Genomic DNA, 25,006 nt, shown 5'->3' with positions numbered 1-25,006 from the left:
TACTGCCAAAGTGTTTCCTACGACGCCCGTCAGAGGCGCTGATCAGATTTTCATACAAAATTTCTCGATGACAGGTCGTTGTCGGTAGTCGATAGTAGTAGAGAATCGAGCTACTGATCTATACTTGCTTTAACCTTGAAGTGCGAGGCCGATTAACACGGTATTTTTTTTTAAATAATCGCCAAAGAGTCAAATACAATAAGAGGAGTTATTCCGTTCGGATCCCCAATACTGATACCCTAGTATTTTAAAATTATTTTCTATTCCGGTCTGATCCCCTGACTGTCTATTATCACATTTTTAGGACAGTCAATAACAAAATATGTATACAGGTTCTATTAGATTATGATAAAGAATTAATATATGTATATATTTTTATTAATCTCATCTCTATACATTTTGACCCAGAAATCTCCAAATCTTTCTTAGTATTTCAGGAACATGCAGTCTATTTAGATTTATTCATTTATTTGGCTAGCTCAACAGTTGAATCCTATTTATTTATTTGTTTTATTTTTTTTACCCATTACTGTCCCGCTGCAGGGCAAGGGTCTCCTCCGAAACGAGGGGAGGGGTTAGGTCTTGAGTCCACCACGCTGGCCGAGTACAGGTTAGGGGACGTTGCATGCCCTCAATCAATGTATTAAACAAATTTTAGGCTTGCAAGGTTTCCTTACGATGTTTTCCTTCACCGTAAGAGCAAGTGATAATTATTTCTGGCATCGTTGCGGCAAAGTCTGAAGCTTTTGTAATATATTTACCTGCGAAATAGGCTGTTGGTGTGTGAATGTATTGTCTATTGATTCCAAAGTAACCAATCATTGATGAGTTAAGTTCGTGATGTCGTTCTGAGAAATCGGTTATTAATGAGACTGTATTAGTCTTATTTCTACACTGAATATGATTACTGTGATAATTTTATATCAGTATTTAATAATTGAAATTTGATGTTTGTTATTTGATTTATGTTTACATTTTTTTATTATATCTTTTTTTTCAAATCCTAGTTTTAACAAAAGATCATTGTGCGATAATGTGATTACTGTTATAATGTTATATAGGTAGTACTTCTATTTCAAAAGACCAAATAATATATAAATCTGCGATGATTGTAACTCGAATCAGTTTTTATTTCTATAAATAAAAACTGACTCAATACTTTATAAGGCTTTTTACCCATAGATGAAACTAATGTGTATCGATAGGATTATAAACCCTAAGTTATATACTGAAGTCCGTCAACTTTTTGAGATATTTAATGTAATACCTACACTTAAAAATGTATAAAAATACCATATTTTTACCAAAACTTTTTTGTATGAGACTCACAAAAACTCAAAAATGGCACAGGTCATTCTTTTTTTTTAAACTGATTTTGATCAGCGTCTCTTAAAATAACCCAACAGTAATCGACTAACAAACGTTTATATCCAAAAACCTTTGAACTTCTCTTTACAATTTTTTTTTATAAAGTAGTGAATAACATCTGTTTTTTATTGACTGTACTTATCCATTAAATATAGGAAGGGGATCAGACCGGAATTAAAAAATAATATTAATTGGTAGTGGATCGGTTTGGGGGATCAGACCGGAATAACTCAATAAGAGTACGGTAATAATTGCAAAATATTTATTATCAAGCATATACAAATAAATCTTTCATAGTACAACCAATAACAATGACGACGAGTAGGCAAACAAGACAAGTTAATTTAAATTAAATAAAAACATAAATATAATATAATAAATAAATAATAAATATTATTGGACAACTCACACACGGTCATTTGATTCCAAACTAAGCAGAGCTTGTACTATGGTAACCAAATAACTGATAAACATAATACATACTTATATAGATACATTAACATCCAGGCTCAGAACAAGTACTTGTGTTCATCACACAAAAAGTTGTTGATATAATAATACTATATTTAGATTATGACACTTAGAAAGTTATATAAGACCTGAACAGGTTTGAATACATCTTCCCCATCGTCAAGACATCATTGATTTGTTACATTAGTCACAAAGTAAAAAAATGCATAAAACAGGTACAATGGCGAATTATAGAAATGAGAACTTAACCGCAGGAAGCGACGATAGCCGATGATCGCTCATATCTCATCATTCCGCAGGAGAAGGCACCTTCACCACGCTGGATCTTGAAGTAGCCCTCTTCACCCCAGTTCGCTCCCCACGAGTTCTTCAGTAACCAGTACGGCATACCATTAGCTTCTGAAACATAAAAAGAATTCAGTTAACACCTACATCTTATCATAATTAGGGCCTGCAATAATAAATCCTATTTAATTCTTCTCCAGGTTTGTTTTAAGGATACCGGCAGTGGTTCCAGATTGTCGTCAAAAAGGATCCGTAGTGCAATTCTCTACAGTCGGTACTGTCGCGTATCGAGAATTTGACATTTAGAATGTACTGCCAAAATAGTTCTTAAAGAGCCCGCTAGAGGCGCTGATCAGATTTTCGTACAATATTTCTCGATAGCTAGCCGTTTGTCGGTAGTCGATAGTAAAAAAACAAATAAATAATATTAGTAGAGTATCGAGCTACTGTACTTTAACGTTGAGAAAGCAAAAGGTATAAAATAAATACCTGTCCCGTATCCTACAAGCAAAACTGCATGCAATTCCGTCGAATTGGGATCGTAGCAAATTCTGTCAGTTAGTGTTCCAGTTTCATAATATTGTAAATGTTTCAGCTCCACAACTGAAATAAAAACACACATAAATTAATCATAATCATGAATAAATTGAGGGTCCCCTCCCGTAATAAGGGAGGGGTTAGGCCATGAGTCCACCACGTTGGCCAAATGCGGGTTGGGGACTTAAGACACCACATCAAGGGATCTTGAGTCCGATTACTGAGTCAAACAAATTACTATTCGATAATAATATTATTATTAGTGATCTCTCTCGGGATCACTATTAATAACAGTAAAAAGATGGTGTATTTGATTAGCCTCCGTGCAGGGTCGGGCATAACTGGCAGACGTTGTGAGAAATATGGCCTAGAGTCCATTGGCTTGAACGAATACTTACTAACTGATATGGGTCCATTTTGATAGAGCAACTGCTTTAGTTTGTCCTGAGACTGAAGGTTGTATATACGACAGCCAGAGAGACGCGCCACTGCAGGCTGTGGACGACGACATTGTGTCTGTTGAGCGACGTACGGATATTGATGTTCAGATACTGATCCTCCGAGATCAATGAGTGCCCTGAAACAGTTCATTCTAACGTTGACTAACAATAAATCTGCGAAATAGTATGATAAGAAATTTAAAAAAAAATGTTAAACAAATTGTTATCAATCTTTTTTTTATTTTATTTAGTAGAACGATTCTCTACAGTCGGCACAATCAAGTATCGAGAGTTTGTCAATTAAAGTTTACTGCTAAAATAGTACCAATGGCGCTCGTTAGGGGCGCTGATCGCATTTTTATACAAAATTTCTCGATGGCTTCGGTTTATCAAAGGTCGATAATGGAACAGAATCGCACTAAATGTTTCAAAAAAGTTTTAAACAACATAACATTTAATTATACTGTGATTATCTGAGTCTTTTGCATACAACCGTTAAATAATTATTAAAACGTATGTTTCAATGATCAGTTTCATCATTAAAATGGTTTTTGTATTGTAAATCTGTATCTTTAGATATTAAGCTATTATAGCTGTTATAACGATATATTCAACCTAAGTTAATATTTACCGGAACGATTCCGACATCCATCCGCCTTCGCACCCGTAATTTCCAGTCGAACAATCAACAATTTGTTGTTCAGATAATGTTGGTAGTTTCTTGAAGTGCTTGGCGCATTGTGCCTCGATGTTACCTGTGATATTATATTCGTTACATTATTATGATTATCATTACCCTAGGCTTTTCTTCCAACTATGTTTGATTCGGCTTTCAGTCTCACAAGATGCAGCTGGACACCAGTATTTTACATGGAGCGACTGCCTATCGGACCTCCACAACCCAGTCACCCGGGTTATAATATTGAAAATGACAACCGGGACCCATAATTTAACATGCCTTCTTTGAAGTTGATATGTATAAGATGGTCACCCATCCACAGAACAACCTCGACAAGCATAGTTTTACCTCAGAGATCGATCCGCGCCACTGTTGTTAACTAATCCACGAGCTTCTCCCGATAATAATAATATTAGAGCGACAGTCTACTCACCAGTAGAACTGAACGCGTAGCAGGAGCCACATGATCCTTGGTTCTTGACTGCAGTCACGTAGCCGCTGTTACGATAATCCAGACTTTCTGGTGCATTCACATTAGATATTTGAGCGTCGGTCAGTGCTTGGCAAGCTGCACTACTGAGTGTCTTGTTCGCTGGTATACCAACAAACTGTCGGCTGAATTCGTCTGCAGTCAAATCTGAGAACGGCGATATTCCTGAAAGCAAATTCTGTGTATATTCACTCAGTTCTAATAACGTTAAATGCGACCGTCGCTAAAAACAAGAAGGATAATGTTTTTGTTATCAGAGCTCCTAAAAAGTTTTAACTAGTATTTTATGTTTTGATTACAACAAACAATAAAATATGATCAACAGCAAGTTGTAACGGGAAGAGCACGTAACTTACCGAACACAGCATCATTACTTTCTTTGTTCAATCGGTTCATTTCTAATAAGTTCTTTTTAAAAATTTCGAAGCGAGCTTGCTTAATTTTAGCGTTGTCGTAATGTTTGTTGAATCGTTGTGTGAACTCTAAGAAGTATTTGTCGGCGTCCTGGGGAGAGTAAATATTCGGTTTAATCGGTTTAGTATCTGGTTTTATCGGTTTCGTATCTGGTTTAATCGGTTTCGTATCCGATTTTGCCGGTTTCTGAAGGAGCTGCAAGGCGCTCACGCTCCAGCACACGCTCAACAACAACAACATGTACTTCATTGTTGATCAATTGATAGTTACAACTCGAATGTGTGATCAACAGTCGTTGACTGTATTTATACCAGTCCAGAATATTACTAGGCAAAAACAGCCTATGTTATATATGGGTATAATACGTCAAAAAATTATACGTAAATTGTATAAGGTGTTGCATAAACCACAATATCAAATGGTCATAATTTTGTTGGCTATTTTTCCTCACGTACTAAGGTAAACAACTAGTCTCGAAAAGTTTTATTCAAGAACCACGATTTTATTCTTGCATTGAATAACTGGTACCATACCGCTGATTCAGAATTTGTTGATGAATTAGGTCTCAGAGAACAGCATCACTAATCTCAATGAAATTGCCTGATGGTTGACATTTTGCTCGCTTGCCTTCGAGTTTTACTAACAAGCTTTGTTTAGTAAGTAATTCATCGTTGTCGTTCTGTTTGTTGAATCATTGAGTGAACTGTACAAAGTGTCTGCCCGCGTCCAGGAGAGAGTACATCTCCGGTTGTATTGCGCTCGCGCACCAACATGCGCTCAACAACAACAACATGTACTTCATTGTTGATCAAGTGATGGTTACTACTCGACTGTTGGATGATAATTCGTTAACAGACCTGTACTTATATTAGTCCAAACCCTTGCGGAGTTTCCCATGATTTGTACCGAAACTGAGTGTTTGTTATGTTTGGGTATTTAGGTGACGCACCTAGTAACAATAACATATTTCAAATACACTATCTACGCAATCGAACTAGAAAATAGTGAATCACATCTGCTGACAAATCAATAGCTTGATTCACTACTACTATCGACTACCGACAACCGGCCTGTCATCAAGAAAAGTATGAAAATCTGATCAGCGCCTCTGATGGGCGTCGGAGGAAATATTTTGGCAGTACATTCCTAATGTCAAACTTTCAATACTCGACAGTACCGACTGTACAGAATCGCGCTACTGAATTCAATAACTAAGTAAAATGTAACTGAGCCTTTTATCTCGACATGAATTAAGCGTGTGTGTCTGATGTAATTTACCGAATACGGTACTTCGTTACAAGTCACATTTTGGTTTGGTTTATTTTGGTTTAATTAAATAGCCATTTCCGCAATTAGAGTTGTTCTTGTGTCGCGGGGACTTTCCAAACATACAATCACCGGATGCAAAGTACAACCCGAAACAACAATTTGTGAGTGGCACAAGTAATAATTAATGACTTAATTTTTCAATTTAAGTAAAAATTAAGTTACGTGCTGGCCTAGAAATGCAATTTTAGTTATGTTTTGTCTTCTTCTTCATTTGCAGCCACTTTATTTCGTTTTAGAGTTTAGACAACTTGTTGATATGATCTACTATTTGAAGTACGTTAAAATTACTGGGTACAATCCCTGAAAATCCCAACATAACAAACACAGTATTTTTTTGTGTAAATCATGGGAAACTCCTGAAGGGTTTTTGCCTACCAATACTCTGGACTGGTATAAAAACGGTCAACGGCTCTTCATCACACATTCGAGTTGTAACCACCACTTGATCAACAATGAAGTACATGTTGTTGTTGTTGAGCGCATGTTGGTGCGCGAGCGCAATACAACCGGAGATGTACTCTCTCCTGGACGCGGAAAGACACTTTGTACAGTTCACTCAACGATTCAACAAACACTACCACAGCGATGAAGAGAGGGCAGCTCGCTTCCAAATATTCAAAGACAACTTGTTACAAGCGAACCGATTGAACAGAGAGAGTGGCAGTGCTGTGTTCGGTAAGATTTGAGCTCTTCTTGGTATAACTTGCTATTCAGTACTTGCTCCTTCGTCGTTCGTATGGGCCCACCAAGTAGACCCACTAGTGGGCCTCTGAATAAGTAGTACATATACTTCAAAGTATTAGTAGTTTTTAGGTGATTTTAGTTTCGAATATTGTTAGTTGTTAAACTAGTGTAGCATTTAATATATTCTATTTGCTTTCAGGAATATCGCCGTTCTCCGATTTGACTGCAGACGAATTCACCCGACAGTTTGCTGGTATACCAGTGAACAAGACACTTAGTAGTACAGCTTGCCAAGCACTGACTGACGCTCAAATATCTAATGTGAACGCACCAGAAAGTCTGGATTATCGTAACAGCGGCTACGTGACTGCAGTCAAGAACCAAGGATCATGTGGCTCCTGCTACGCGTTCAGTTCTACTGGTGAGTACATATATTATCCTCTAACACTAGAATACTAAACACTTTTATAATTTATTCATTAATATATTTAATGAATATCACAGGTAACATCGAGGCACAATGCGCCAAACATTTCGGGAAACTGCCATCATTATCTGAACAACAAATTCTTGATTGTTCCGCTGGAAATCACGGGTGCGGAGGTGGTTGGATGTCGGAATCGTTCCGGTTAGAATTAGCTTGTGTTCAATATAATGTAACTTATACTTCTTATTTAGTTATTCAGTAGTTTAATACTTGCAAAATATACCATAAAATTATTTTACGGATTATAATGGCTATCATTTCTTTCATTGAACAATTTATTTTTGCATTTTGTAAATTTTCAAATCCCTAATCACTTTGATAGTTATTTATACAATTATGTATGTCGTTTTACAGGGCACTCATTGATCTTGGAGGATCAGTATCTGAACGTCAATACCCGTACGTCGGTCAACAGACACAATGTCGTCGTCCACAGCCTGCAGTGGCGCGTCTCTCTGGCTGTCGTATATACAACCTTAGGTCTCAGGAGAAACTAAAGCAGTTGCTCTATCAAAATGGACCCGTGTCTCTTAGTAAGTTTTTTTTCAAGTCAAAGAACTTAAAGACATAATATATTTCTTGAAACGTCTGCCTAGTATGCCTGAAACTACACGGAGGCTTATGTAATTCACATTTTTTTTACCGTTCTTAATGTTGATCCTGAAAGCGAGTCTGCAGCAAAAAAAAACCTGGCACCTATCGTACGTTGAAAACAATTCAAGATAAGCTGATCAACCAAGAAGCTTTATTGACGCAGTAATCGAACGAGTTCCTTAATGTGGAGTCGCAAATAATCAATCCACAGGCTTATTTGCCAGTTATTATGGGTTTAAACTGTGGTTCTGTTTCAGTCTTGGAGCCGACAAACTTCCAAAACTATAGAAGTGGAATATTATCTGACAACGATTGCTACCAGCCCAACCCGGGACAATTACATGCAGTTCTGCTAGTGGGATATGGAGCAGGTATGAATGTTGCCCCTACACTTTCACACTGATAATGTCCGGTTCTTTCTGATCGATCTACAAGAACACGACTAGTTTCCTCAAAACAAGACTGGAGAGAATTGAGCACGATTTTTTTACTGTAGGCCCTAATTTTCATCACGGGTTTGTGCTAATTGAATGACCAACACTACTAGTGTACTACATATTTAAACTAACTAAAATCATCCTTTGTGTTTCAGACGCCAATGGTAATAAGTACTGGTTACTGAAGAACTCGTGGGGAGCTAACTGGGGAGAACAGGGCTACTTCAAGATCCAGCGTGGTGAAGGTGCCTTCTCCTGCGGAATTATGAAATATGAGAGATCATCGGCTATCGTCGCTTCCTGCGGTTAACTTCTCATTTCTTTAATACGCCTTTTTACCCGTTTTATGTATTTTTTTGCTTTGTGACTAATGTAACAAATTGATGATGTATCACTTGACATGACGTTGAAACCTGTTATTTATATTTAAATTAAAATTCAATTAATTTACACAATCTAATCATAAGAAAAACATCGTGATGCAACCTTGCTTGCCTGTCAGTTCTTTAGAACAGTTCTTGAAGGCTTGCAAAGTCCCTGACCCGCAGTTGGCCAGCGTGGTGGACTCAAACTCCTTCACCCTCCCTCATTACGGGAGGAGAACCTTGCCTAGCAGTGGGACTATCATGGGTGTGTTCTGTGTCGTTATCAAGGGCAGAATATACCTATCACATGTTAACAGTTCTATGTGTGTGATACTTGTTGGTTATAAGCTCATATTTCTTCAATTAATCTAATAAATGTTTTGCAATCAGTTCCCTATTTTTATTATTTCTTTTTTGGTGGTCTTAGATGTTTATTCAAAGATCGAAAGATACATGTTTCGGTGTTTCTGAAGGTATAACTTGAGACCGTAGTGAGGTGGTTCATTAAACATGAGGAGTGCTTTTCAGCAAGTTAGGAAAATTTTGGATAGCATCCTACAGTACTAAAGTTTGATTATGGCCGGTCGGAAAATGTAATGTGGTTTTAGTCGGTAGAAATCCAACATAACCCGTCTTTCAGCCCCTGTGAGACTTGGGTATCTACTAGAAGATTTCCCTCTCTATAAAAAAAGTATAACTGGAGAGTGGAGAGGTCAAAATAGGGGATTTAAGTATTTATCACTGATGCTTACTTTTATAGCTATAAATTTCTACACCGTCTATAAAAACAAAACAGTGATAAACACCTCATACCCCATAACTGTATCTTGCTGTATTGTATACAAGAACACAAAAACAAAATGTGGTATTTATGATAAGTTTATTAAATTTTTAAGGGATACACAGCTTTATTAACGTAATAGAATATTATTTTTTAATAATGTTTCAAAAATACAATAAAAAATAAAAAAACGGAAAAAAACAGGGAAATGGAGTCCGTTACGCCTCTTATTACTCCTTTACATTGACGGCTTTTATTTGTGCCAAGTAAATACACGCATTCAGTAGGCGTATCATGTATCTCAGTTTAATGGTCACTATTCAGTACATTGCGGCTTTGACGTGACGTATTATTCACTACAATCTAAGAAAGAAAACAATGTAAAGCTTACTGGCTTTCAAATAGTGTTCAACTGGGATACGCGATAGCCCCCCTGCTCACGGGAAGTGGAAGAGCCCTGCCTCACTAGGACGCCATGGCGACGTCCGCAGTTAATATTAAAATGTTACGTTGCCACACCGTCGCCACGTGAGTTAGGTGACATACATTTCAATATTAACTGCTTAGATACGTAGCCAGCGACGCCGCCATGGCGTCCTAGTGATGTAGGGCTCTGAACCAGGTGTTTAGCAATGCATTTGAAGAGTAAGTAGGCGCTCGGTCACCAAGGTCCTATAATTGTAATTAAACTATAGCGGCTATAGTGATATGTTCATTCATAGCGCCGCAAGAGTGGGCCCTTTCTCCACGAACCATTCTAAAGTAGCCGGATTCTCCGAACTTAGTCCCATATGAATTCTTCACACGCCAAAAGGGGCCTTCTGCTGGATCTAAAACATACATATTACTCGGTTTACCCGAAGCTGTAGGCAGAGGTGTTATACACCCACGTTTCGCCGTTAAAAATAATGAAGCCGGCGTAATTTTGCCCTACCAGGGAATTGTACCCCAGACAAACTAAGTATGTATGATTTAATTACTAAATAAAATTCGTTACAGACGCTTACTAGTGTTTAATTAAATGGTAAATAAAAATATTTTTTTCAGGTCATGAAAAGTCCCCAACAAACTTGGCCAGCGTGGTGGGCTCAAGGACTTACACCCTTGCTTGTTTGAGAGGAAACCCTTGCCCAACAGTGGGATAGTAATGAGTTAAAAAAAATACTAGTGTTTGAGTAAGACTAGTGCGCAATACCGCATTTGAGTATCATACAATTAAATAAGCGGATAGTTTTGAGGCGCTCCTAGCCAGTTGTGCTCACCAGTCCGATGAGTGACCGCATAGTGGTATTTTGAACTGAGCGTCTCCGTGCTTCGGAGGGTACGTAAAAAGTCGGTCCCGGTTGTTGTCGATAAAGATAACAGTCGTTAAGCTATGTCAAAGGCCGTTCGGGTGGCTTGATCAACTTTGACACTATAGATAGAGCGGATAGAATGTGAACGGCACATGAAAGTGTATGAAATACTTGCAAAAGTAATGTTATACCTGTTCCATATCCCACCAGCAAGACGGCATGATTGACAGCGCCTTTACTACAATTTTGATCCTTTATAACACCTCCTTTATACTTCTGGAAATTATCACCCTTAATAGCTGAAACGTAACAAATACACTTTGTATTAGTAGCGCGATTCTGTACAGTCGGTACTGTCGAGTATAGAAATTTTGACATTTAGAATGTACTGAAAACATATTTCCTACGACATCCGCCAGAGGCGCTGATCAGTACTACGATTCTCTACCACTATCGACTACCAACAACCGGCTAGCTATCGACATTTTGACATTTAGAATGTACTGCCAAAATACTTCCTGAGACACCCGTCAGAGGCGCTGATCAGATTTTCATACATTTCTCGATGTCAGGTCGGTTGTCGGTAGTCGATAGTAGTAGAGAATCGAGCTACTGTTTTCACATCACTTCGGTCATGCGCCTGATGGTAAGCGGTTATCGTAGCTCATGGACGCTAGCTACACTAGCAGCATCACAGACCGTTGCAAACCCTGCAAAAACCTATTAACCCATGTTTTGAAAGACCACGTACTGTAGTCCCTTAAAAAATCCTCCGCTAGTTCGTTCCATAACCAAAGTATACTGGAAGAAAATTACTCTTAAGAAGGCTCTCTCTCTCTGAAGCCTTGGAGGTTCGATGCCGTTATGTTTTTGCGATAGGCCACCATTGTTGTCGACCAAATCGCAAGGTTCAAGGAAAACAATCTTGATGAAACCTTGCATGCCTAAAATTTATTTACTTAATACATTTACTGAAGGTATGCATAGTCTAAGACACGCACTTGGCCAGCTTGATGGACTCAAGGCCTAACCCCTCCCTCGTTTGGAAGGAGACCCTTGCCCAGCGGGTCCCAGTGGGACAGTAATACGATAAAAATATATATACCAATAGACACAGGTCCATACTGAACAAGAAGTTGTTTCAATTTTTCTTGAGATTTCAGCCTAAATGTGCTGCAACGGTTAACTTTGACGACGATTTTATTCTTGTTCAGAAGACATCTAGGTCCATCTTTTGCTGTGTATGGATAATCAGCTCCTTTCATGATCCCTCCAAGTTCCATGAGAGACCTAATGAAGAAGCAGGTTTTTTGAATATTAAATACTAGAGGCCGCCCGCGATTTCGTCCACGTGGAAACCCTTCCTGTGTAAAGCCCGATCCAAACTCCGGTATAAAAAGTAGCCTATGTGTTATGCTGGGTCTTCGGCTACCTACATACCAAATTTCATCGTAATCGATGAGTAGTATTTGCGTGAAAGAGTAACAAACATCCATACATACATATGTACATACTCACAAACTTTCGAATTTATAATATTAGTAGGATTTGTAGCCACAAGGAAAATTGTGTCTGATAGGCTTTTATGCAATAAATATTACCCGACCAAATTGGTTTAGCCGTTTTTACATAGAAGATGTACGTTTACTCATGGGCCTTTCCAACCTGTGGTAGCTTGAAATTTTGATAATTTATAAAATTGGTTTCTGCAACTATTGAGCTGCTAGTTTTGAAAATAAACTAGTAGGCATACATATTCTCTGGTCTCTACCTACCCCGATGGGAAAAAGGCGTGATTTTATGAATATAAGTATGTAGGTTTCTATACAACATTGCCTGACCCGAAAATCGAATATGAGATCTCAAGAATTCGTAATATATACGTATCTGAAATACATAGTAGAAACCAAGAAAAAATATGATAATATATAACAATATAAATTACGTGAGGGACCAAGACATAAATCCTCCACTTCTGCAACCATAAGACCTCTTGTCACAGTCCAGGATCTGTTGTTCAGAAAGTTCCACCAACTGCTTTTTTTTGATAGCGTTTTGCCCTTCAAGCAGACCTGCAAAGAGACCTCAATTTTACTCACCTGACTATAATATATGTTGATTTGTTATTGACTTTAAAAAAAACTTCTGTATTTTTCTTCTCCTGTTTGTTTTAATAAAATGTTTGTTTTAATAGGTGGGTATTCTACATCGTCTCATGCATTTGACAAGACGTTTATGAGATGTCCGTAAATAAAAAGATTATGATAATATTATGTTTGTGTTTGTTTGTGATGAAACCTTGCATTAAAATTTGTATGTTGGGGTATGCTAAGACCCCGAGCCCCACTTGGCCAGCGTGGTGGATACCGGGCTTAGCCCCTCTCGTTCAAGAAAAACCCTTGCAATGAGTAATTAATGAGTTGAAATAACAATATTTGTGCGTGGTATTACGTGGTGCTTGGAATATATTTGTTAAATTTCTTCAAAAATGACATTATATGGTTGCATTATACCATATAAATATTTTTTCCTTGAACTTCGAATTACTTTGAAATTACTCGTAACCTGCCTAGCAGGGAACAGCCCACTGCAGTTATTTATCATAATATACTATGAATCATCGTAACTAATTTTTACTAAAGATGGACACCATTAACCACACATATGACTTAGTATAAGTAAACATACGATGAAGGAAAATATTTACAAAAATCTAAATAGTACGACAATAATTTATTTAGAAAATTCGCCCAAAATGGTTAAACTAAAAAAAAGTAATCATTCGGAAATCATCGGTACTCCTTTTTTGATGTCGGTAAAAGTAAAATTACATATAACAATTTACATATTTATTTTATAGGCAATCGTAAGTATCAAGAGATTGAAATTTAAAATGTACTGCGAAAGTAGTTCCTGCGACTCCCGCTAGAGAGCAGATTTTCATACAAAATTAGTTCATAGCTAGCTGGTTATAGATTTGATAGTGATACAGAATCGATTACTATTACGTACTTACCCGTAGTACTAAATGTATAGCAACTCTGACAAACGGGTCCTTGGTTTTTGATTCTGGTCACCGCGTTTTGTTTGGTCCAATCAAATTGTTCAGGTGTCTGCACCGCCGGTATGTCTTTATCGGACAAAACCCTACATTTAGAGTTAAAAGTCCCATTTAACCTTCCAAAACCGTTGTACATGCTAGAAAACTCTTCGAGAGTCAAATCTGAGAACTGTGTAATTCCTGCAAAAAATAATAATTAGCTGACAAAAATTATGTCAATAATATTATTTGATCAATTTTGTTGTCCAAAATAAAATAAAATCAAAGAGTAAAATTATCTTCAATTTTATTAAAATATGTATTAACCCAACCCACTCGGTCATCGTGATGAGCTCAATGCCTTATAACATCACCCTCGTACGGGGGAAGACCCTTGCCCAGCAATGGGACGTTGTGATAACCTAAACAAAGAAAAATAATTGTGTTACGTACCAAAAACTTCACTGTTTAATACATTGACGTCATGCAAATTCGATTTGAAAATTTCAAAGCGAGCAGCCTTTTCGTGTTCATCAATATAATGTTTATCAAACTCGCGGATAAATTCTTCAAAATATTGAGCCGCGTTATTTAAATCATATTGAATCGTGGCATTTGCTAATGTTAGCGCAAAAAACGCACTAATTATCAATATTAGATACATGCTTGTGGTGTTCAACTATTCATAAAATTCGCTTGATGCATCCTTTTATATCGTTTAAAGGAATGTTGTTCTGGAATTTTATCGTGGCTCAAGTTTTCTTTGATATGTATTTAACAGTATTCCAATGAATTCCGACCTTCATAGATTTTTGTATATTTAAATCAGTAAACTGACATTTCTTGGATTTTTCAGATAATATTGTAATAAATCTAACTATCCGCAAATATAGTATTCTTTTACGCAAGTAGTACCGCTTTAATAGCGCAAAAAAATCAGCTCTTTACGTACACTTTTACTGGATTTTTTGTTTGCCTGTTTCGATTAACGATCACAGCTATTTACTTCCTCCGTGGCTCAGTGGTTAAGGTCGCCACGCCGCTTTTTTTCAGATCTGGTTGTAGTTTGTATCCGTTATGTGTATGTTTGTAAAGGTCCCCGCCACACAAAAGCGACTCTTGCCCCCGGTTTCTGAGATACATTTAGCGGTAGTATATCTATTCAATGGCGTTTACACTCATATAAAAAAGACGCTATTGAATACATAAACTACCGCTAAATGTATCTTAGAAATCGGGGCTAAGTCTTCACGTGTTTTCGTAATCTCAATGGGCTAAACAGCAAAATATAATAAAAATACGGAACTGAATGCAAAACTTTTATTAGATTAATTAAAAAACATAAACAAAAAATCTGAGCACATAATTAGCAAGCGAATTATGGAAATGATAAGTTAACCGCAGGAAGCGACGATAGCCGATGATCTCTCATATTTCATCATTCCGCAGGAGAAGGCACCTTCTCCACGCTGGATCTTGAAGTAGCCCTGTTCTCCCCAGTTAGCTCCCCACGAGTTCTTCAGTAACCAGTACTTATTACCATTGGCGTCTGAAACACAAGGGATGATTTTAATTAGTTTAAATATGTAGTACAGTAACTGTAGTAGTGTTGGTCATTCAATTAGCACAAACCCCTGATGAAAATTAGGGCCTACAGCAAAAAAACCCTGCTCAATTCTCTCCACGCTTGTTTCGAGGAAGCTAGTTTTGTTCTTGTAGATCGATCAGAAAGAAACGGACATTATCACTGTGAAAGTGTAGGGGCAACATTCATACCTGTTCCGTATCCCACTAGTAGAACTGCATGTAATTGTCCCGGGTTGGGCTGGTAGCAGTCGTTGTCAGATAATATTCCGCTTCTATAGTTCTGGAAGTTTGTCGGCTCCAAGACTGAAAAAGAATCACAGTTTAAAAACCTATAGAAGATCTGGTAAAGAAGGCTGTGGGTCATTTTTTTGGGACTACACATGATTAGTCCTTTGTTACTTCAGACGTTGTAGACAGAGCAAAACTTATCAATTTTGCTGTGCACCGATCCTGGAAGATCCATTATTTTTCTTCATAAACCGTTACATTTAAATTATTACTAGCAAATAAGGTTGTGGGCTGATTATTTGCGAATCTACAATCTCCAAATTAAGGAACTCGTTTGATTAACGCGTCAAACAAAGCTATTTGATTGATCAGCTTATTTTGAATTGTTTTCAACGTACGTTAGTTGCCAGGTATTTATTTTTTGCTGAAAACTCGCTTTTAGGATCAACATTAAGAACGGTAAAAATGTGAATTGGATAAGCCTTCGTGTAGTTTCAGGCATACTAGGCAGAAGTTTAAGAAATATATTATGTCTTTATGTTCTTTGACTTGAAAAAAACTTACTGATAGACACGGGTCCATTTTGATAGAGCAACTGCTTTAGTTTGTCCTGAGACTTAAGGTTGTATATACGACAGCCAGAGAGACGCGCCACTGCAGGCTGTGGACGACGACATTGTGTCTGTTGACCGACGTACGGGTATTGACGTTCAGATACTGATCCTCCGAGATCAATGAGTGACCTGTGAAACGACATAATTGCATAAATAACTATCAAAGTGATAAGGAATTTTAACATTTAAGTACAAAATGTAGCGTATGCGAGGTATTAAAAACCGTCGCATGGTAACAATTTTTTTGAAATGTGATGTTCGTTATGATCGGTATTATAATTTTAGTGACGTATTTTGAAAGTATTAAACAACTTATTAAATAAAGAAGAAGTATGCAATAGCTGCATGTATTGAACGCAAGTTGATACTTACTGGAACGATTTCGACATCCATCCACCTCCGCACCCGTGATTTCCAGAGGAACAATCAAGAATTTGTTGTTCAGATAATGTTGGCAGTTTCCCGAAATGTTTGGCGCATTGTGCCTCGATGTTACCTGTAATATTCATTAAATATATCAAAGTATGAATTATAAAAGCGTCTAGTATTCTAGTGTTAGAGGATGTGTACTCACCAGTGGAACTGAACGCGTAGCAGGAGCCACATGATCCTTGGTTCTTGACTGCAGTCACGTAGCCGCTGTTACGATAATCCAGACTCTCTGGAGCATTCGCATTAGATATTTGAGCATCAGTCACTGCTTGACAAGCCGCACTATTGAGTGTCTGGTTCACCGGTATACCAGCAAACTGTCGGGTGAATTCGTCTGCAGTCAAATCTGAGAACGGCGATATTCCTGAAAGCAAATTCGTACATAATATTGACGTTGTTCTATTTAAATATTAATTGTGACTCAAGCTTAGGTAACAACTAAACATGAGGAGGATAATATTATAATAATCGAATAAATTCAAATTATCTTATGCTCAGAGCTCCTAATAACTACTAATAAAATAAAATTTGAGTAGTCTTCGAGAACACACTAGTGTTCAAGGGCCACGCAGTGGGTTTGCTTGGTGGGCCCATGTCGACGACGAGGGAACAATTACAGAATAGCAAGTTGTATCGGGAAGCGCACGAATCTTACCGAACACAGCACTGTCACTCTCTCTGTTCAATCGATTTGCTTGTAACAAGTTGTCTTTGAATATTTGGAAGCGAGCTGCCCTCTCTTCATCGCTGTGGTAGTGTTTGTTGAATCGTTGAGTGAACTGTACAAAGTGTCTGCCCGCGTCCAGGAGAGAGTACATCTCCGGTTGTATTGCGCTCGCGCACCAACATGCGCTCAACAACAACAACATGTACTTCATTGTTGATCAAGTGATGGTTACAACTCGAATGTGTGATGAAGAGCCGTTCACTGTTTTTATACCAGTCCAGAGTATTGGTAGGCAAAAACCCTTCAGGAGTTTCCCATGATTTATACACAAAATTTCTGTGTTTTAAGTGTTGGGGTAATCAGGTGACGCACCCATTAACAATAACATATTATTTAAAATACCTACACCATCTACACAATCGAAACTAGAAAATAGTGAATCATATTTGCTGACAAGTCAATGAATAACTAGGTAAAGCTTCGCCCGTTAGTATTTCCTCTGCAACAAGCTGTAGAGTGGCGGCCATGGGCGTCAGCCATGTGGGGCGAGCAAACGCATGAAACTGCAAGAAATATGCCGTTGTCTATGTGTGGTCAGTAGACCGAGTGTGGTAGCTCTCAGTTTCCACCTTTACACAATGCTGATAAATCATACTATATAAAAAACTTCAAGAATTTTTTCCATGGGGATAGCAGTTAGAGTACAATTTCAAAAATAAACAAAAATCAGTCAATCTAAAACTAAGTACAAAGTTTAATTTCACTCACAATACATCTAATAACAAACATGAATACACATTTTCATTTGATATTTCCATTTAATTTCAATTTCGAAACCCATCTAAACGACAAAAGGACGTTCCACAATGGGCGCAGAGATTGTACTATAGTAAGGGAACCTGTTGTACCTAGGCCGGTTTTTTAGAAATATATTTTTTATTGTGATTTGACGTGCAGCACACAAATCATATTTGCATAGTTTGAAATGTCAATTATTTGGGTACTCACCAAAAAAATATCAGAAATGTATATTTAATATTTACATAATATTTCTAAATTAAAAAAAAATGGGAAATGTGGCCAAGGTACTACATACCCTATGTACCTAGGCCAGCAGTACGTTGTACCTAGGCCACATTGAAATTTGGGGGTAATTTAAGCAAATTATCAAGTTTTGTTAACTAAAATCATTTTATTTGATTTATTACAGTACACAGTATTATTACAGTATACAGTATTTAACAAAACATTTAAAAAATTCTCAAATGATCAAAATTTAAAAATGATAAAAATTAAAATAATATTCATAGCTTTTTTTATGCTTTTCAAACAAAATATTTAAACAAAAACAACTAACTTTGGCCACCGTTTCGTTACATTACATCGCTGCGCCTGCTAAACTCCATATGTGTATTTTGATGTTAAAAAAAATGAATATTGTGTCCCAAATAAAAAAAAAAGTTTTCCAAAATCTCACAAAAGACACATGTGGAACTTGGCAGGCGCAGCAACGATATCACATAATATAATATAGCAAATCAATATACCTATATAGCATAGCAAAGGAAAACAAAATATTGAAACAACTAGCTGACCCGCGCAACTTCCCTTGCGTCACATAAGAAAGAATGGGTCACAATTTTCCCCGTTTTTGTAACATTTTATACTGGTACTCTGCTCCTATTGGTCATAGCGTGATGATATATAGCCTATAGCCTTCCTCGATAAATGGGCTAGCTAAAACTGGAAGAATTTTTAAAATCGGACCAGTAGTTCCTGAGATTAGCGCGTTCAAACAAACAAACAAACTCTTCAGCTTTATAATATTAGTATAGATAATATTAGTATAGATAATTAGTATAGATTATCTTTACCTATATATAAATTATTATTTCTCTCTTAAATTTTAATCAGTCATTTGGACTAGCTATTATAAAAACACTATCAATAATGTAGATATATTATTCAGCCTTAAGCATTTAGTAGAAATCCCAGTACTTCTGTATCTCTGGAACATAATAAATTTCTCTGTTCTTGTTAACTTTTTGCGGGGTTTTAATCTCCTCTTTTTCAGGCCATTTCCAGTTTTTAAGTGATTTTTGCATCGATTTCTGAAATAATAAAGATATTTAATTAGGAATATTATTACGTAAATGTGAAATAATTTAATAAAACATTCTCCTGGCCAAAGTATAACATCCAGGTTGTACCTTGGCCAGTGGCCAAGGTACAACTGATCGACAGTGACCGAGGTACAACACTACTCCAACTTCACTAAAACGGTGATTTTATATAGTTTAGAATTTAAGTATCTCGTAAGTTTTTTATTGTGTTGAGACTTGTAAAATCAAAGAACCGATAGCATATAACAGTTAAGTGACTATTAGAAAACTTTTAAAACTATTAGACTTCAAAATATATTAGAAATACTTACTTTTTCACACAAAAAAGTTTCAGCGTCGATAACACCAAACACCGGCTTAATGGCGGTATGCGACTAACTTTAAATTAAATAGTCTGTAGTGACGTATCGAATACCGTAAACAGTAGAATTTAGTATCGCGCGAATATTTGAAAACGAGCCCAGTGGCCTAGGTACACATAGTGCCAAGGTACAACAGGTTCCCCTACTCAATGCTACTGTTGCAACTATGTTTGTGACCAATGTAATGAGTTACTTAGAAGGCGCAAATTTCATGGTGTTGTTCGATTTCGGCTAAAGTTGATTGTTAAATGTTCATTGATAGTTTTTTTGGACGCTATTGTGGACTGAGTCGGTGGATATACAAATGTCTCGTTTTTAGGATTCCGTCATTGTGATGATAAAACTAGCTATATAATAATGCAACAGTCTCAATGTTCAACTGAACTTATTTTCATCAATCATTTATACATTAAGGTCCAATTTTTAAAATTGATTGCCAAGAACTGCTTGTACATTGCTTCAATAATTTTAATTGTTAAACAACTATTTATTGGAATATTTTCTGTAAACTACACATGTTAAAGGAAATAAATAACACAATTTAAATTGGGGTACATATTATTATACCATTTATATAGGTAATAAAACAATGAAGACAATACGTTTTTCTATTACATTTTAAACATAATTACAAACAAACAAACATACAGAACCACTATCAAAGAATACACCAAACAAAGCATTGTACGTATATTAATGCACACACGACAAAATCGTTATAGATAAAGAACTTGGAGTTTTTTTAACTCATTTGTTACCATGAATGGTTGGTTCCAGCCAGTCTGCTGCATCTATGGGGCCCATTCATCATGGAGAATAACTTCGTCATATTACCTACAAAGGCTTTGTGTCCTCTTTATTGGCTGCTCACGTATTGTGGCCGTTTTCGGAAATTATCGGTCACTGTGTTCTGAAGTGGGAATGCATTGGGAATTAGATATCTTTTTCTTGTAGCATTTTTTGGATTTAAAGAGTCTTAAGTATTTTAATGCTACTTCTCTTTGGAATTGCTAAAATAATGGTCTCTTCCATTTAAGGTTTATAAACTATCGCGGCTTGTTCTTATAATAATAAATTACTGAAACGGGTCTTAACTTAGCAGCTACATTAGTCCTCCCGTGACAATGGTTGATGTAAGTCTAAACGTTGGGTAGCAAATAAAGTGTTGTAATCTTAAAAAATATTTTTTAGTTAGAAACTACATATTATTGAGAAAGACAAAATACAGATTAACCACTCTTATTTTAGTGTACACACGACAAAATTGCGATAAATAAATAACTTAGAGTTTTTTAAGCCATTTGTTATCATGAATGGTTGGTTCCAGCCAGTCTGCTGCATCTATGGGGCCCATTCATCATGGAGAATAACTTCGTCATATTACCTACAAAGGCTTTGTGTCCTCTTTATTGGCTACTCACGTATTGTGGCCGTTTTCGGAAATTATCGGTCACTGTGTTTTGAAGTGGGAATGCATTGGGAATTGGGAGTTTCTTTTAGTTGAAGTGATTTTTGGTTTAAAGAATTTGGTTCTTCTTTTTGGAATCGCGAAAAATTGTCTCTTTCAAATTAGGTTTTTAACTACATATAATATTAAATCACTAAACCTTGCTGTCGTTGATCGAAACGAAAGACAGCAAATAAAGTATTTAAGCTTAAAAAAAAATTACACATTTTTTGTAAACCGAAGATTTTTTTTCAATTTCTGTATTTTTTTTCGCGCGTTTGCGATTTCATTCATCAAACCATGAAACTCAAGCCGTAAGAAATAGAAACCAGTAATTTGGACAAGGAAACTACATTTCCATTTCTAATATTATCTTTATAAATGACATTACACAATTCCTTACAAAGACAAAATTCATTCTAAAGAGTGGTTGACACCCTTATTCATGGGTGTATGAGACATTATCATACACATCCGCTGCCCGCCTACTTGTCATACATTCTGTCATACATCTCATACAATTATGACAGTTTTTTGTTCTGTCATTTACATAAAATGTTGTCAGTTTCGATATAATGTTCTTTCTAGATTCATTTGTTTTCGTTACTGAGTATTTGCCGTGTCAGAAATGGTAAATGTAGCGCAATTCTCTACAGTCGGTACTATCGAGTAACGAGAGTTTGAAATTTAAATATACTACAAAAATTGTTAAATAGCCAACCAGTTATCGATTGTCGAAAGTGGTAGAAAATCGCGCTACTGGTCAAAATGAAGCGATTGCCATTAGTCCTAGGCACCCAAAAATATCGACGATTGATTGACAAGAATTAAATATAGCTTCCTAGGTGCTCTAAGGACATTATTAGCGTCACGATAGCAAATAAGAATTTTCGTAAACGGTTTTCTGAAACTTAACCTTGGTATTATTTACACTAAAGTCCAAGCCCCCTCATTGTCCATCCTATTAATAACAATATCTCTAATCTTGGAACCAAGCAACAGTTCAAACTCCCAGCAACGCTTATTTCGCCATAAAAAATTCCATTGTCACAGTCATAAAGCAAACTTTGACTTTCAACAATAAGTCCAGCTAAATCAAGTTTATTAAGAAAACAACGTATAATATAATAATGGGTATTTATCAAATTTATCAACGTCTGATCACCCCTTAGACTTACGCGTCGGACCGTATCAGATCCTAACCAAACTGCCCGCGGCAAAGATTAGGAAACGAGTTGGATGTTTTGTCTCTATCTTCGTCGTATAGAGTGAAAGAGAGGGGTATATAATGCGACAGCAAAAGAGCAGGTTTGGAAAAAATCCAATGTTACTGGTTCGACAGGTTTATAACAAGATACGTGGGTGCCATTGTGCATTTAGTACCCAATTGTTAAGGACTTAACGCCGAAGGGCTGAAGGACACCGGGAAGAATTGTGAACGAAACAGAAAATTGTTTGGAGCTTGATACTTTGACCTCCAACGTTAGAATTATAGGTATTATCAAGCTTATGTGTATGGATGAGTAATGAAACTTACTGTCAAATTAGTTGGCTTTGTAAGCAACTGTGTATGTGTAGTGAGCTTGAGTGTGAATACAAAACGAAACCTATTAGATTACACCGATGTTGGTGTTTCCTAGAAATATTGACTGCCTATGTGTTGCGGTCGACAATGTATCTGGCTACTGGCCACGATGTCCTTGGTTCGATTCGCAAGTTGGATTAAGTGCCACTGATCTATTTCGATAATAGTCCGCAGTTTAGCGCTCGATTCATAGCAATATGCTCGCCTCCTATTACGACTAACATTGTTAATGGCTAAAGGCAGTTGTATTTTATGCACCTCTGCCTACACTTTCAGGTATAACAGGCGTTATATTATACATGCATTATTGATTAGAACCCCTTCACCGAATTTATCGAGGTTTAGTAAAACATACATACATAATGTCACGTCTTATTGTCATTGAGGTAGACTAACACCTAAGAACACAACTTGGTACAATCTGTACAAACTTTCTTTGCCTCATTTATTCACGTATCTACAAAATAAAAACATTTAGCCAAATAACAAAGTACATACTTATTCTTTCTTTATAGCTATTCGATCAGCTATAAACATGATCAATTATATTATCGAGCTGATAGACTATTTTCCGCACAATATATGAAATAAAAGGCAGATCCTTTTAAAAAATAGCAAATACAAGTCTGTGACAAAACTGTAAAAGGATATTAAAGAGAAAAAAATACCAATTTAACATTTATTTTTCAATCAAAACGATCGCGGTACACTATAATAGGCTCTATTCAGTATATGAAAGCTATTCGAGTGGCGTTTAAAGCCAAGTGGGTTTTCATAGAAGCTTTGATGTAAGGCCTTGTATGGAGACTCCCCCTAATGTGAGGAGTGCTTTAAAGAGTGTCCACTGCTCTGGACTCCGTTCGACCGATTGTAAAGGTGTAATCATCAAAGAACGGTTGTTTTTTGACGGCAATTATAATTTTACCGGCGGGCTTTTCAAATAAAAATATTTAAATTCATCCTCCAACTTCAACGTTATTAATATACCTACAACTTCGAGCTAAGCAAAGATATTTATATATTATATAAAAACTGCTTTTAGACTCTAAATTTCTACAAAAGGGTAGTTCTCAAAATAAATTCGTGAACCACTTTCCACGAATCCAATCGAAATAAAACTCCCTCTGAAGTATTGAATTTAATATTTCAAAAGACAATGCACGAAAATAGACATTTGTATGATTGTAAGCAAATAGAAACATATGTTGCGTGACGTCACGGTGTGGGGGTGATTCGATTGTAATTGTATTACATGTAAATTGTAAAGTATGACATTATGCGTAAATTGATAGAAGTCAAAGTGGGGTGTGATGACCCTGCAAATGTTACGAAACGCTTACTTTTTTAATTAAATTATTTATAGGAGAATAGAAGATACTAAATATATTTTTTGTTTTTGTACTTCTTTCCACTCTCTACATGAAAAGAAATACTAGTACCTATTTTCTTTTGTTTAACTTCATAGAGAATGTGGTTTTAAGCATAATTACGAGAATAAGACAGTACCGATATAATATTTTTAAGTCACATTTCTTTCTAGAATCTATTAGCTCTTTTTATGGCCAATTTTACTGCTCTTGATTATCAGTACCAGTTAGTCAATCAAGCGAAATATCGACAGATTTTTTTATACACTTGCTATCAGTTTATCTAGTAAGTAAGGTATCCGAAGTCGTGAGACTAGCCCTATGCTTGCAAGTTTCAGGTTTGTATTATCTTCTGCAGTTTTTGATTCCAAATAATATTGTCTATATTTCTACGGGAAATCCTTCATTTACAACGCTTCACTGTTTGTCGTTCGATAATAATTTAGTAACATCTTTACATTCAGTCTTAAGACTCAATCACACATTTTAAAGTATTTTTTTCTTTTCCTTATTCAAACTGTTAAACTCAAAATATAACACATTTGTCCCAACCCCAATTAATAACAACATAGATGACCCAAAAAAATATATTCCAGAATTTGAGGTTCCATCGTTGGTGCCGTTCTGTCTGCTGCGGCAGACGCTCCGGCACCTACCTGTGTTCTAAACCCTCTTCTATCTCACTCCCACGCATTCACATTATATAAAAAAGAAAAGGACAGCAACACGTCATTCCTTTCATTTGAATGAAAAAAGTATGGCGTACGATTTTGTTTGTTCTAGCCGCCTGAACTGACCCACGTCATTATAAAGTGTTATCTCAGTTGAATATATTTTTAATGCTGGCTTTTTTTCATTTTTGAATGTGAGGAATGATATTTTTTGAATGTGTAGACCA

The 25,006-nt window shown here is 36.4% G+C and overlaps 2 protein-coding genes across 2 annotated transcripts; both read right to left on the bottom strand.

The window, feature by feature from the left end:
• Positions 1–1,629: 1,629 nt before the first annotated feature.
• On the bottom strand, positions 1,630–17,435 carry LOC142987118 (uncharacterized). Its single transcript, XM_076135672.1, has 14 exons — positions 17,213–17,435; positions 16,700–16,921; positions 16,498–16,621; positions 16,076–16,254; positions 15,473–15,586; positions 15,096–15,245; positions 8,398–8,470; positions 6,389–6,537; positions 4,627–4,941; positions 4,214–4,435; positions 3,733–3,856; positions 3,060–3,238; positions 2,614–2,727; positions 1,630–2,238 (listed from the first exon to the last, which is right to left on the bottom strand). The coding sequence occupies exons 1-14, from the start codon at positions 17,433–17,435 to the stop codon at positions 2,084–2,086; spliced, it is 2,343 nt and encodes a 780-aa protein (XP_075991787.1). The 3' UTR covers positions 1,630–2,083.
• Positions 9,453–14,363, bottom strand: LOC142987698 (uncharacterized). The gene is made up of 6 exons (XM_076136647.1): positions 14,150–14,363; positions 13,673–13,897; positions 12,602–12,728; positions 11,762–11,946; positions 10,848–10,955; positions 9,453–10,191 (listed from the first exon to the last, which is right to left on the bottom strand). The coding sequence occupies exons 1-6, from the start codon at positions 14,358–14,360 to the stop codon at positions 10,046–10,048; spliced, it is 1,002 nt and encodes a 333-aa protein (XP_075992762.1). The 5' UTR covers positions 14,361–14,363; the 3' UTR covers positions 9,453–10,045.
• Positions 17,436–25,006: the final 7,571 nt, after the last annotated feature.

This window comes from Anticarsia gemmatalis, chromosome 3 (assembly GCF_050436995.1).
Source record: "Anticarsia gemmatalis isolate Benzon Research Colony breed Stoneville strain chromosome 3, ilAntGemm2 primary, whole genome shotgun sequence".
Taxonomy (NCBI): domain Eukaryota; kingdom Metazoa; phylum Arthropoda; class Insecta; order Lepidoptera; family Erebidae; genus Anticarsia; species Anticarsia gemmatalis.
The sequence above is the reverse complement of the archived record's forward strand: the minus strand, read 5'-3'. Positions and strand labels throughout refer to the sequence as shown.